Consider the following 14,565-nt stretch of genomic DNA (forward strand, 5'->3'; position numbering starts at 1 on the left):
GTAGTGGCAGCCTGGGGGTGGGGGAGCTTCCCGGCACGCGGTGTGGCTTGTCTTTTGTGTGCAGTGCCAGTGACATTGCCCCTGCAACCCTCATTTGGGTTGCGACCTGAGGTTGGGAACCACTGTCCTAATGTACCTAAGGAATCTGGGACAATAGATAGTTTGAGCTCAGCTCTGTATAGGGAAGACAAATGATCCTCCACCTTTTCAAACTGACCTGTAGCACATGGAACATGGGCTTCCATGTGTCACAACCCAAAGTTGTGATTTGTTGTGTGCGCGCGCTTTGGCAACGCTAAATTATGTTCCCGTTTAAATTACAGTTCCCTTGCACGGTAGAGTTCTCTGCTGCGGGAGAGAGCTTTGGTGCAACGGGGGATTTCCCGCCAATTTGCAGCTTCTTTGCATGGTGCATTTCTTTTGCATCTCAGAGATGTACGGTGGAAAGGAGTTCCCGCCATTTGTATTTAGATTCGCGCCACATTATTGGCCGGTTCTAAATGTAGGCACACGTGGCGGCTAGCTATGAGCTTGCTAGCCGTACAAAAGGCTTGGGTAGTTTCCGCCCAAGTCGGAGAGAGAGGAAAACCGGAGAACTTAACGAACGCCAGGAGGAGGAGACTTCGCGCTGTGTGAAGATCTCTAAGCGATGTGGACCCTTGCGGACCCAACGCGCCTTTCTTAAGCAGGCAACAGAGGTCTAAACAGCCTCTGGCCTCTCCCTGTCGCCGAGCGCAATCCAAGACGTATCCCTTTCCTATAAACCCAATTTTCGAACCCACGGAGTCTTAACAGCTCCGGGGGACCTGGGAACCGAACAAAACCCACGGAGATTCAGCTACTCCGTGAGGAAAGAATTGCCGAACCCGCGGAGCCTAAACCACTCCGGGGCCAAAGAACCGAGTTTGTCAGAGTCCTCCAACGAGAACTCAAGTGGAGCTGCACCTGGAAAACTGTCCAGCCTACACCGCGACCATCTTGGGTGTAAGTAAATAATCTTTTCAATCAACCACTACGCCTCTGTGACTAATTCTACCTCGCGCGTACCAAACCGCCCCACGGTTTTCTCCAGCCCCGCGTGCCCGGGCTGCTGGCCACCGCCCGCGTGCACAAAGATGGGCCCGGCTCGCCCCCGGCCCGCACACCATGTTCAGCAGTATCATTTTCTGAGGTAGAAGAACCATTTTCGCGTGACTCCAGAAGCTGACTGTCAAAATGCCAAACCATTCCAGACCTGCTGTCACTGCTGGAATGGCTCCTAGGAGCCTGAGGGCGAGAACGATGCTAAGAAACGGGCTTCAGAAAACACAGCAGCAGAAGTGGAATGTGGGTATTTACAAACATTTATAAACAAGGAGAGGAGAAACTGCATTATGCTCACAGAGATGGGAAGCAGAATTCACCTCAGAAACAACGGGAAGAATACAAAAATAAACTTAGACGAGGGAGGAGAATACAGCCCAGCTCTAATCCGGCTAAAGAGCCTGAAAGCTAATACCAGCCAGCGACTCCAGCCACTCTATTTGGTTCAGCGGCTGATGCTTTTTCTCAGTCCTTGTCCGAGATCACTAGCAGTTCTAAACTGACTACTCCGCCATCCACAGCTTGAAGGTCCTATCATACGAGCATGTTGCCATGAGCTGCCCATCTAAGGAGATATCCAGTCCCATTACTTTTCCTTCATGGCCAGCCAGTGTTTTCAATGGGGACCAGCCTGGATGCGTCCAGATTTTTGCTGTGTTATCATAGGCGCCTGTGAGCAGGAAGTTCCCATGATTGGCTACAGTGAAGAAGAAAGAAGAAAAGGTGAGATTTGCAAACAGGAATGACAGTTCTTCTGCTGTTTACAGTAAACTACAGCCCTATTTGGCTTGGAGGCAAAAGTTATGCTCTGTGGTTGTGGTGCCAACAAACTTTGAAAGCACAGAAGCGGAACGGGATCTTGGAGTCATTACTGACTCCAAGATGAACATGAGCCGCCAATGCCAGACCACAGCCAGCAAGGCCAGCCATACCTTGTCATGCATCCAAAGGTGTCGGTCCAGAGAGGTGATCCTCCCCCTCTATGTGACTTTGGTCAGGCCGCAGTTGGAGTACTGCGTCCAGTACTGGGTGCCGCACTTCAAAAGGGATGTGGCCAGCCTGGAGAGGGTTCAGAGGAGGGCCACCCACTTGGTGAGAGGGCAGCAGGACAGGCCCTATGAAGAGAGACTGAGGGACCTGAACCTGTTCAGCCTCAGCAAGAGGAGGCTGAGGGGGGACCTGGTGGCTGCCTACAAACTCATCAGAGGAGATCAACAGCAAACAGGCAGAGCCCTTTTCTCCCCAGCACCACCTGGGGTGACAAGGAACAATGGTCATAAGCTGATGGAGAACAGGTTTAGGTTACAGATCAGAAGGCAATATTTCACAGTTAGGGTGGCCAAAATCTGGAACCAACTTCCCAGGGAAGTGGTCCTTGCCCCTACCTTGGTCAAATTCAAGAGGAGGTTGGATGATCACCTGTCTGGGGTCTTGTGAACCCAGCATTCATTCCTGCCTGTGGCAGGGGGTCAGGCTAGATGATCCGTTCAGGTCCCTCCTGACCCTAGCTACTATGAAACTACTATGAAATTGTTTTATGTATCTACTGCACATTCACTCATCCAAGCCACATCAGCACCAATAAACTAGGAGAAATGCTAGCTAGGAAACAGACCCAGGAGGGGAGATACTCACGTTCAAACTTCACCCCTGTCACTAGGTTCTGGTGGGCAGGTATAGTGTAAATGCACTTCCTCTGGCGGAGGTCCCACACCTTGCAAGTGTTGTCCCCACTGCCAGTTGCTATGTGGTATCTGCCGTGGGAGAAGAGAGCGGACATTATGTAGAGAATGGACATTATGAGCTCCCATCTAAATTGCACCAGTTCCCTCCTTACCCATTTGGGGAGAAGTTGATCCCATAGATCTCTTTCAGGTGACCCTCCAAGAACATGATACAGCGTCCGGTGCGCAAGTCCCACACTCGGCCAAAGGCATCAAGGCCACTAAGAGAAAAAAAAAACCCCCAAACATTCACATGACTTAGACTTGCAAGAGCAGCTGCTAGCCCCAAATGCTAATTCTCAGCATTCAATTCAGAGGAAACTGTCAGCTCGACCCCAGGGAATTCCCCACAGGGACAGTGACTGAGTGACTAAACTTTAATATAATGTTCCACATGGAGACTCTTCATAAAGCAAATCTCACCCAGTCCCAGCGAGAGATCCATCCATGTGGAAAGCAATGTCATAGACCCCTTTGCTGTGCCCTTCCTGATGAAGAATCTCTTCCTGAGCTTCCAGGTCCCACAGGCGCCAGGAGTGATCATAGCTGCAGAGACAAAGATAATGGCTCAGCTCAGTGGGTTTCTCACATGTCCAGTCAGACTATGAGGCTGCCTGGTGCTGGCATTTGAAATAGGCATGCAGGAAATGAGGACCCATTTCTATAAATCAGTCCAGCACATTATCTACTGCACAGCATGGGGTGGCAAGGAATGATCCTGCTCACCCTAAAGACTAGGAAGTCCTTGATGCTATGCCTCATTATACAGATAAGAGGATGCTTCTCTAATACCGCAGGAAAGCTGCATCTAGCTAGCCAAAGGGAGCATGGGACCTGCCAGCAGAATGAAAATGTCACCCACAGAGTAAGGCAAAACATGGCACAATATGGCATAAACCCAGAAACACCTGTGGGGTTGTTAGAATGCCTGCCTATCCCACCCTACTAGTGGTATTCTGAGTGAGCTCCATAGGAAAAAACAAGGAACAATTATTTACTGGCTGCACACTGGGAACTGTATTCACCCCACATGCTGCAGTGCTCCTCTGCAGCACACTGCTTGGCTTTCATTCTGCTGGTAGGTTCCCTGGAACTCACTGTACAGAAAGCAAGCAACAGGTTATGGCTGAGAGCTCATTTCAGATGAGCTGACAGGCCTGCCCAGTGACAAGTACTGGTTTGTCTTCTCCTTCCTGTGCTTTTAGTACTTCAGATTTCCAAAGCAAGTCTGCACTTCAGCATCACATCCTTTAGGAAGATCAGCATTTTTTACCATGGGGGTGCCTGAAAACAGACACTGCATTTGGACATGGGCAGTGTTCAAACGAAAATAGGGGTGGGAAAGCATTCAGAGGCATGTAATACTTTAAAGATCAGGCATAATATGTTGTAAGCTGCTCCTTATGAACACAGGATGGCCACCAGAAAGAGCAGAGACTTCATTTCCATGAATCAGGAGAAGTGTCTGGAATTGGAGTGGAAGGGAGAGGAGCACAGAGTAGGTCACTGTGACCTATGAGGACTACCTTTTGATTGAGTGTGGACACAGAAGGGTATTTCATAGGAACTATACTACACAGCTCCTTCTGGAGCCAGCTTTTCAGATACCTCTAGACTATGTAATCACTTCTGGGTTGCAGTGTAGATTAAACCCTCTTCTAGGAGTGGTTTATAGGTCTTAACTGACACTCAATGACCCTATAATCCCTTTAGGAGAGAATCATTATTTTCATGCTCATTTCTTAGTAGTGACTGACATCAAGGATAACCACAGCAAGGTGATGGCACAGCCTGGTGGTAGCACTTTGGCAACCAGCACATCTCAAAAACGGTAACAGGCTATTTCACCTTGCACTGTTTGTATGGGATAGATTTTATTCAGATAACATTGTCTTAACATGGGAATAAAATAAAAGAGTGTCTATCATAGGAGAGAGAAGGGAAGGATATCTTTATGGAATCTTGCTTACTTGCCTTTCAGTGGCACAGACAAGATTAACCTGTGGCTTGTTGCCAATAATGGCTGGGTATGACCCAGGCTGAATTGTTTGTGAGCAAGGCATAATATGCTCTCTTCTTCTTCCACTTCACCAGGCAACATCAGTTTTTCAACCCCACTCTGCAAACAAACAGCAATGCCTCCTTATTCATCCAATTCAAGAGCTAATGCTCGACTCTCTGAGTATGACAAACCAAAGCCCCATACCAAGTGGTGCCCAGGAACCTCCCAGAGGGATGCCACATCACTCGTGCCACTCTCATGGTATGACCTTCAATATCTGCCACCGGCTCATCGCTGAAAGAAACATAAACCAATACCATTAGGTGCTGTCCAGGGAGCATGTACTCTTTGCCCAGGCTACCGCAGACTCTGCTGCCATTTGTAAACATGCAGCACAGGGAGTTCAGAAATCCCACTTCCTGCCTACTATTCCTAGAACTTGTTCACAAAGTTAACACTTAAAGTAAGGATTCGCATCCTTCTCATTAGGTAAGCTCAGAGCTACAGATTCCCCAATGCAAGAATCAATTTACAAAATCAGAAGCCCCTTTTATTTACAAGAGCTGCAAAAAAACCCAGCTACTAAGAGAAGGTCTGAAACAGTATCAAAAAGAAACAAACACCACTCTGAGCAGGCCAACTAGAGAGGAAACTGACTGTGTCTTCTTGTGGGACAAACCACCAACTCCCCCCAGAGCAGGGTTACTGCTGCCATGCCAGAAGCAATTAAAAACCACCCCTTTAAGCTAAGAGTATGAGCACAGGCCTTTAAAGCCACCTGCCTCTCATTGGAGACTCAAGGCAGGACTTTTCCTTAAAAAAAACAAAACCCCCACCCAGACATTGAAGTCTGGGACCCTCATTATTCTCATCTTGCCAGCTGGGTGGCTGGACATTGCAAAGAGGTGTCTTGTGGCAGTGCTTAGTCATGGATCCTGATCTAAGCCACTGAGCCTCTGGGACACGGTTATGAATGGTCCATCTGCTTTGGAATTTGCTGCTCACCAAGAGGCAATGTGACAAGCTAACTCCTTGCTACCAGTGGCTGGGAATTTCTTTATGGATGAAGGGCTGGCACAAAACACCCAATCTTGCTCCAGAGGTTTAAGACTTCAGCAGCACTTGAGCAATGTCAATTGCTCGAAACTGGACTGCTAGGCAACAATTCAGTAAGACACAGATTTGTTTGACTCTCAGCCAAGGACTTACTCTACCCTGCTTCCCCAGGTCCCTTGGCAAGTGGAAGAAGTTGAAGTCTATCAAGGTGAGAGTCAAAGCATAACTGAGAATAGGTCACACTTACAGGAAGCTGCTAAGTGCTCAAAAAAGTAAAAGAAATAACACTGCAATGGTGTGCCCAGTGTTGTTCTGACCTTTCCAGGCTCCAGAGTTTGACAGAACCATCAGCTGCACAAGAGGCCAAGTTGACATCCTTCTTGTCCAAGGAGACAGTAGCTTTGGGATGGAATACAATTGCTCCCACATTGGTGTTGTGCCCTAAGAAGACACCATGTAAAAAAATATGCAGGTATGATTTTGGCTGATTTTACCACCTTTTCAGAGAAGCACCATTCATTTCATTACCATTTAGTTGAGCAGAGGCCAAAGAATGCTTGGTTGTTTCCTACTCTGAATTAAAAGCTGATCAAGCTGCAGAGTGGCTACCAGACATTTACACCCAGCAGACAAGCCAACAACAAATCCAGTGTCACCCTCTTGGAGCATCTGAAGCCTGTGTCCGCACTTCTAAAACATAATGTATTTTGTGGGGAAAAGCTACACTCTTGGAATGGAAAGAATATGTGCTAAAGGTTTTACCAGGTCAAAGCTCAAAACCCAGTTTGGTCTACTGAACACAGACCTGCCAATTCTACTCAGTGTGGACTGGATAGGAATGTTGATATTAGTCTAAACATTTTTCAACACAAAATAAAAAAAAACACTGTGATTTCAACTATCTATGAAAAAAGCAAATTCAGGGCACCAGCAATCAATGGAAAGTGAGTCCTAATTAACTGAAGCTTTTCTGTGCTCAGCTCTCAGTCAGCAGCTGACACACCAAGCACTGTTCAGAAAGTGCATCCAAAGCATTCAGCTCCCAACATTTCTGTAGCCAAACAGAAGTGGTTACTATAGTAATTGGACTCAGAGGGGAATGGGGACAAGGAGACTTAGAAAAAGATCATCTATAAAAGCACATCTCTACCTCGTAAAGTGTGAACGAGACTGCAGTCAGGCACAGACCAGAGTTTGCACAGCCCACTCCTGTTAAACACAAAAAAACATGGCTAGAGTCAAATGGCCACAGTGCAGACAGGAGCATGAGCCCCATAGGGAAAGCTCAAAAACAGAGATGGGAAAATAGCTGAGCTAATGTCTTCCCATGGGAGACAGATCCTAGCAGGGTGACTGAGGGCAGAGGTGGGAGGATCACCACAAAGAAGAGAAGTCCTCTGTTTTCAGGAGTGATTGCTCAGTAAGGGCTCAACTACTAGGAGGCAAGACCTCTCAGTCAATGCAAAGAGCAATGTCCAGCTCAGAAGTGGAAACGTGCCACTCTTGTGTATGTATATGAATAAGCAGCAAACGCAGAACCTCCTTGTGGTCCAGCTACTGCAGTGTGCCACAATCTCACACACTGCATTAACACACGTATGCCTACACTGAAAGCTGAAAGGCAGAGCTGCCTGCTTGGGACGCTGGAAGGGAAACAAGGCAGACATTTGAACTGAAGCAGGAGGGAATGCTTTGTGACCTTGCTATAGGGAACAGATGGATCCATGGACCCAGACTTTTGCTAGAAACTATGATGAGATGGAGGCAAGATTTAGAAAAGCAAGAATAAGCATTGTTGAGAGCCAAATCTGATAGGACAGGGTGGACAATTATTTTGGCTGGAGGACCACTTAACAAGTTCTGGTGAGTTGTTGAGGGCTGCACACACAAAATCTTGCAGAAGATATTTTAACAAATTACAGATAACAAATTAAATCATATACTAAAAATCAAACATCTCCATGGAAACCCTGGCCCTGCGCTGTCACAGTGCCACCACCTCTGAGATATCCATGGAAAACGGCTGTAGCAACATGGACAGGGGCTGCTGGGAAAAGAAGTCTGACCACTAGCCAGATCCACCATTTTGCCCACCCCTGCCTTAGGATGTCACTATAGCATATTTTAATTTACTTTTTAAAATATTTGTTGTCCCTTTTTTGTAATAGTTAATGTAGAGGCAATTGCATAATAGCTCAAAATAATTCCACTCTTGTATACTGTATGTGTGGGGGGTGTGCATGTGTTGGGGGGCTGCCCACACAATAGGTCCCAGGAGCTAGCTGGGGGTAGGGGGTGCTGCAGCAGAGTTCACCCAGGTAGTGCAGGTGCGGTCCGTGCTCCCCACTCCCTATTTGGTCTACAGCTGTTCCCATAGCACTGCGCTTGGGGCTGAGCCCTGCCTGCTCCAGCCTAGGGCAGCCTGCACTGCACTCCTTCCAGCATTCACCAACAGCACTGCCCCAACCAGTGTGCGCAGCTTGCCAGCAGGGCTGCCTTCCATCCACTCAGCCACCTGTAAGTGGTTGTTCATCATACTGGGTGACCAAGTGAGTGGAAGCCAGCTGGGAGACAGAGCCCCATAGGCTGGGGCAGGAGCCACCCAGCTGCAGCTACCCCGGAAATTGGTTCAGCATGTAGTACCCAATACATGACCCCCATATCTACTGCTGCTTCCCCACACTACCTGCTGCCCAGAGCAGCACAGCAGGAACCGCTTGAGGTGGGGGGAGATGAGCAGTACCCAGGCACCTGCACCAACAGTGGGAACAGTGTCACTGGGAAGCTATGGGCACTAGCTGGGGCTACGTTAGTGCTGTCAGCAGGCATAGGGCAGATGCCTGGTGAGGGCTGCTCTGGACAGGTCTCAGACCCATGTGGAGTGCTTTAGGGGTAGTTGTGGGCCAGAAATAAACAACTGGCAGGCTGCATTCAGTCCACGGGTCTGATTTTGACCACCCTGTCATAGGACCACTCGTATTCTCCTCCCCACTTTGTCCCCATAGGAAACGTTGTAAAAGGAAACTTACCAACAAGCAGTAGCCAGGAGTTTGGAATTGGGACTGAAATGGCAGTAAGAGATGGGGCGATCATCTCCAATCTGACTGCAGAAATTATTCAATGACTGAAACCAAACACAAAAGCCAGGATCAATGACTAAAGCATGAAGCAGTAAGAGAAACTCTACTTCTGGGAGGTAGATAAGGAGACAAATCTACACAGAAAAAACTGAGGCCTTCAGAAAATCACTTACCAGAGAGAACTGTTATTCTAGAGCAAGACTAACTGTGCAGCAGACCTGAGAGTGCTAAGCTAGCAGTGAGCCTCACGCCGGCTATTTAGAGGCTTGCAGGCGCACATCAGCACGCTGGTTCTGATCCAGAAAGCCCCAAGTGGTCTGGGCCTCTCTTTGCCTTTATACCACTCTGAATGGTACAATTAGAGTTGAACTTTTTTGCGAGAGTGACAGGATGTTCTCTGGATAGAGCCAACACTTCCAAGAGCTGTCTCCCTTCTAAAGGTGTTGTGTCCAGGATATTTAGCACTACGGCACAATTACCTCTGTTCAGCCAAGCTCTGAATTAGCTGCCTGATCTACCTTAACAACAGGGAAAGGGGCTTCTCAAGAGTCACAGCTGAAGCATTAATTTTGTGGCTGTGTTGGTTATCTTAATTCCACTGGTTTAAGGCTTCCAGCTATCAAGGCAGTGAGTGAGAGAATAAAATGGACACAATCACTCTGCCTCAGTGAATGAGAACATGACAAATCCATAGAGTGAGAGGATTTCTTTATCATCAGATGAAATAGATGCAGCTGTGCACAACTGTCTCTGCAGTTTTTTGTCCTGCAGGCAGAGTATTTAAAGCCAAGTCCCGCTCTCAAACCACTGACAAGCCTGATGATAAAAAAGGGAGGACAGGCAGAACACAGTGAAAGCACAACATGCATGGAAGGAAGAATAATGTGTACTGGGAGATTAGTGTAGGCCTCTGCATTCTGTTCTCTTAACCCCTTGCTGATGTCTTATCACGAGAGAGTAGCTGAGATGAAACCACACCTACCCTTAGGGACTTGTGCAGTTCTTGCCTCTGGGATGTCCTCGTAGCCTCGGGAATTTCTTTGAGCAGTCGGGCTTCTTCCAACCGCTTCACTGCCCTGTGGCAGAAACAAAATTATAATGATGAATCCCTGCACTTCCCTGCTGTAGGGCAGGGAACAGATCCTTTACCTTCCCTTCTGTCCCAGAGCTGGAGTCTTACAACCACTATTCAGGCTATATCTACACTCCTTCGTCTCTGCTGCTAGTGCTGAACCACCAGAGCATGTGCACACCAATCTGCTACTGGTAGCTCTGTGCAGCTCCGCTCTGCACCTGGGCTGCTGGAGCACGAAGTGTCCAGTGGAAAGACACTAGCTGCTGACTGAACTGCAGCTAAAAGCACAGTGGTGTCTGTAACCTCTTCAGCTGGCCGCTGGGTGTCAGCAAAAGCCTTACTCCATTTTGCAGAGGTGAAATGATTCTACCAACAGACAAAAAGGTTCTGCCACTGCAGAGAGGTATTGAGTGTGAGCTGGAGTTCTGCCAGCAAAACTCTGTGGCAAGACTCAAACTAAGCGCACAACCTCCAAGTCCAGTTACGCTCGGCTCTAGCCTTTGTTGCATGTCCAGTGTTGCCTCTTATCCTGAACCTCAAACGCCTGCACTGCCCATCATCTACTGAGTTCATTGCTCTTCAGAAAAGCTTGCACCTTCTTTCATTTTGCTTGCTTTACAGCCCCTTTCTTTACCTGGGGAGTGAGTAGTTGGCGATCCACAATCTAGCTGTTTTCAGACTGCTTGGCCCTTCATGGTACCAGGTTTGCTGATACTAAAAAAAAGAAAACAAACCAAACAAATTCAAGAACATCTTAGGACAAGAGCAGTCAAAGTCCAGCCTGCAGCAGACTCCATTTCCCAGCAACCCCGCCTGTACTGCTGTGGCCGGTTTCCATGGAGACCCCAGCAGCAGGGGCACTGTGACAGTGCAGCACGAGAGTTTCCATAGAGACTGCCTCTACCAGGGCTGGCAGGGCCCACAGTGCGGTGGTGGGAAGCTGCTTTGGGGCTGGGATTTTGCGGCAGTGACAGCATGGTCCAAAGCAGAGGCAGAGCTGTGATCCGCTACCTGTAAGCAAGGTTCCCTCTAAGGCGCGTGCATGTGCACAACTAAAAGTGTGGCCACGGACAGCCTTTTCAAGGCTGTGCACTGGGAGAGGCTGGGGCGCGAGCCTAACATGGGCTCCGCCGGCTCCAAGGAAGTGCTCCGCTCCCCCACATCAGGGCAGGGGAGCAGAGCACTTCCCTGGAGCTGGCGCAGCCTGCACCAGCCGCTCGCCCCAGCCTCCATCGATGCCTTGCCTCACTTTGGGGAGGAGCCACTGCCTGCCCTGAGTGAGGCTCTGCAGGCTCCGGGACACTGCTCCACTCCCCTGCATCGCCTCAGGGAGCAAGGAGGCACGTGGCATCGGTGCCGGGGTGTGAAGCAGTGTCCCGGAGCCTGCGGAGCCTCGCTCAGGGCAGGCAGCGGTTCCTCCCTAAGGTTAGGCAAGGCAGCGATGGAGGCTGGGACGGGGGACTGGTGCGGGCTCCGCCAGCTCCGGGGAAGTGCTCCACTCCCCGGCCCTGATGCAGGGGAGCAAAGCACTTCCTCGGAGCCAGGGAGTCTGCACCAGGCTCCGACTCCAGCCCCTGGCCCTCAGCCCCAGCCTCTGCCCCAGCCCCTGGCCCCCGGCTCCGGCCTCTGGCCCAGCCCCTGGCCCCTGGCTCCAGCCTCTGGCCCAGCCCCTGGGCCCCAGCTCCAGCCCCTGGCTCCCGGCTTCCAGCTCCAGCCTCCAGCCCTAGCCCCCAGCCCCCTCTGGTAAGTGTCCCATGCTAGGCCGAGGCGGCACACTCATGGACCGCTGCTCCTTAGAGGGAACACTGCCTGCAAGTCCCAGGCAGGGGCATACGTGCAATGGATTGTGGCTCTGCTCCAGCTCCAGACCACACTGTCATTACTGCAAGATCCCAGCCCTGGCTGCGGAGCAGCTCCCTGCCCTGCCACGCGCCCTACCAGCACTGCTGGGGCCAGTCTCCATGGAAACCCTGGCCCCGCGCTGTCACAGTGCCACCACTTCTGAGATAGCCATGGAAAACGGCTGTAGCAACATGGACAGGGGCTGCTGGGAAAAGAAGTCTGACCACTAGCCAGATCCACCATTTTGCCCACCCCTGCCTTAGGATGTCACTGTCCTATAAGTCGTATACTGATAAGTCCACCTTACACTATCAGGCTGTCTAATGATACCAAAAAATCAATGTCAGAGCTCTGGAAATGTTACAGATGGTCCATGAAGGAATTTGAAGGTTTCTATAAAATGGTCTCCTTCTCTCTACATTAATAACCTGCAGAATCCAAGAATGGGAGAGATGTTTACCTCTTCTTTGGCTTTCTTAGACTTGTCGTCATCTTTCTTCGTTTTTTTTAAGGCATCAGTGCCAACCACCGAGAGGATATTTCTCAATCTGAAATGAAACACACCAAGCATTAAATAAGATTCAGTCAATAACTTCTCAGGCATTCTTGACCATGTCTGACAGATGTAAAGAGTGAATGAAGAAGAAATTGATCAGTTGCTGTTATATCACTGAGAAGGAACAGTGGGCAACAGCATTCAGTGCACTCAACAGCTCAAGGAGTTTTACAAGAGATTTATGATTTGGTTACAGGGCAGGCCACACAAAGGACAAGACACAGCACCTTTCTCTTCTTTCTGCAGGCCCTTCTCCAAAGAGTGTGATGGGCTCCCCAAGAGCTCGTAAGCAGGCCTTGACTTCAGAGTCATCGGTGGAAACATTGATTTGCCTAGCACGCTTCCTGCGCTCAAATTCAGCCAACACTTCTGCCTGGCGCTCACTCATATGGTCTTCAAGATCGAAGACCTCACCTATGCCAGAAACAAAGCCATCAAATTGAAGCAATGACAACTGCACCAGAGACTTAGACAACTATAACCATTAAAAGCTATAAATATTTTTGCCCATTTAGGGTAGGGACGGTCAGTGCTGGCAATGGACTTCCCACCCCCATTCAAATCATGATGGAATACTGGATGGCTTGTAGTCTCTGCAGCCAAAATTTCTGTATTAAAACACAGCAGCAGATCAGGGGCTGTCCTAAAGCCCTGAGCTGAACCCCAACAAAAATGTCTTTTTAAATATCTCTAAGCCAGAAGCAAGAAAAGAAGCTGAAAGCACTATACAGAGTGTGTTCTTACCACTGCTAATGTTAATGTTGCCAGCCTGAATTGCAGCTTTCATCCCATCTTTTCCTAGCAGCCCCAGCTCCCCTTTGGCAATACGCTCCCTTTCCTTCTCCTCCAAACTTCCATAGAAGATATGAGGTCTCTTGACTGGGGGAGCATCACTCTCGTCTGAGATCTTGGTTTTTGTTGCCTACAAAATAAAAGCAAGATTTTAACAGACTGGTTCAGTATGTATCCGGCTTGGGAGCAGCAATTCAGCAAACTGCTTTGGCTGCACAAATCATTCAGGGTTTCTGGTCTACCCAGACCAGAAACCCTGAAATTATACCTAGAACATTAGCTCTGAACAGGGAAGGGATTCCTCAACACAAATTATGCTTAAGGAAACCGGGCAGGGATTTCTTTATTTATGCCTCTTTACAACGTGTAAAAATATATCCCAGACTTGCTTTCCGATGCACTCATATCAATTTGTGCTTAACAACAGCACATATCCCTTCAACTTTTAGGGAGTAAACACAAGGTTGGGCAGCAAGTCAAAAATAAAGGCACAAAAATCCAACCCTGTTGTAAGTTACTAGCAAATTTCCCAGCAACTGCAATGCTGCCAGGGTATGATCCCAAATTTATAACGGGATGTTTCAACTTTAAGTCTAAAGTCATACAAAACGAGGGTTGGAACAGGCCTCAGGTTACCCAGAGACGTCGTCTGCATCCTTAGAGGTTTCTAAGACCCAGGTAGACAAAGCCTTGGCTGGGACGGTAGAGTTGGAGATGGTCCTGCTTTGAGCAGAGGGTTGGACTAGATGTGACCTCCTGAGGTCCCCTCCAACCCTCGTTTTCCGATTTTATCCAGTCCAGCCCCCTGCCTGAAGCAGGGCCCCCCTCAACTGGATCATCCCAGCCAACCCTTTGTCTACCTGAGTCTTAAAACCTGCTGCAGGGATACAACTGATCGACGTGTTCACAACCACCGGTGTTACGCAGCACTCCCGTGCACCCCTCCGCTGCGGTGATTCTCACCCAGGGACCAGGGGCCATGGCCCTGCCGGGGGCATTCAGATCCCTTCCAGGACCTCGGGGAGCCGGCGCCGGGCGGACCCGGGCAAGAAGCAGATTTCACGGGGTGGGCCCGCGCCGCCCACAATCAGGGACAAGGAGAAACGCCAACTCCCTCCCCCCGCTCTGGGCCCGGTGCACGCAACGAGAGACCCCGCATCGCATAGCCCAGCCCGGCCCGGCCCCAACCGCGCCCCGATCCCCCGAGCCCCGCTTCACCCGCACCGCAGGGCCCCGCGCGGACGCCATGGCGACGGCAACACCGGCCGCTGCAGGGACTCTCCGCACTACGGGCCTGTCTTCACCCAACTGGTTCCGGGTTGCCGCGCGGGGCATGCCGGGAGGCGCCGGCCGGA

General features: G+C 49.7%; 1 protein-coding gene across 2 annotated transcripts; it reads right to left on the minus strand.

Moving 5' to 3' along the window:
* Window positions 1-1,325: 1,325 nt before the first annotated feature.
* Window positions 1,326-14,555, minus strand: PRPF4 (pre-mRNA processing factor 4). 2 transcript variants are annotated; one of them, XM_006268283.4, is made up of 14 exons: window positions 14,429-14,555; window positions 13,163-13,340; window positions 12,646-12,832; window positions 12,323-12,410; window positions 10,655-10,734; window positions 9,928-10,021; window positions 8,895-8,989; window positions 7,016-7,074; window positions 6,183-6,306; window positions 5,014-5,103; window positions 3,231-3,353; window positions 2,921-3,028; window positions 2,719-2,837; window positions 1,326-1,780 (listed from the first exon to the last, which is right to left on the minus strand). In XM_006268283.4, the coding sequence occupies exons 1-14, from the start codon at window positions 14,543-14,545 to the stop codon at window positions 1,587-1,589; spliced, it is 1,656 nt and encodes a 551-aa protein (XP_006268345.2). In that variant the 5' UTR covers window positions 14,546-14,555; the 3' UTR covers window positions 1,326-1,586. The 2 variants fall into 2 exon arrangements, with proteins under 2 accessions (XP_006268345.2, XP_014458208.2); XM_014602722.3 differs by having other exon boundaries at window positions 14,435-14,554.
* Window positions 14,556-14,565: the final 10 nt, after the last annotated feature.

This window comes from Alligator mississippiensis, chromosome 12 (assembly GCF_030867095.1).
Source record: "Alligator mississippiensis isolate rAllMis1 chromosome 12, rAllMis1, whole genome shotgun sequence".
Taxonomy (NCBI): Eukaryota; Metazoa; Chordata; order Crocodylia; family Alligatoridae; genus Alligator; species Alligator mississippiensis.

Bases quoted from the DNA above. Each gene is read 5' to 3' on its own strand.
- PRPF4 (XM_006268283.4), bottom strand. From the start codon at position 14,545: ATGCCCCGCGCGGCAACCCGGAACCAGTTGGGTGAAGACAGGCCCGTA. The intron at 7,075-8,894 runs GTAAGTTTCCTT...TGTGTTTAACAG, and splicing joins CTCCTGGCTACTGCTTGTTG to GAGTGGGCTGTGCAAACTCT. The intron at 3,354-5,013 runs GTATGGGGCTTT...TTGTCTCTGCAG, and splicing joins AGGTTCCTGGGCACCACTTG to CTATGATCACTCCTGGCGCC.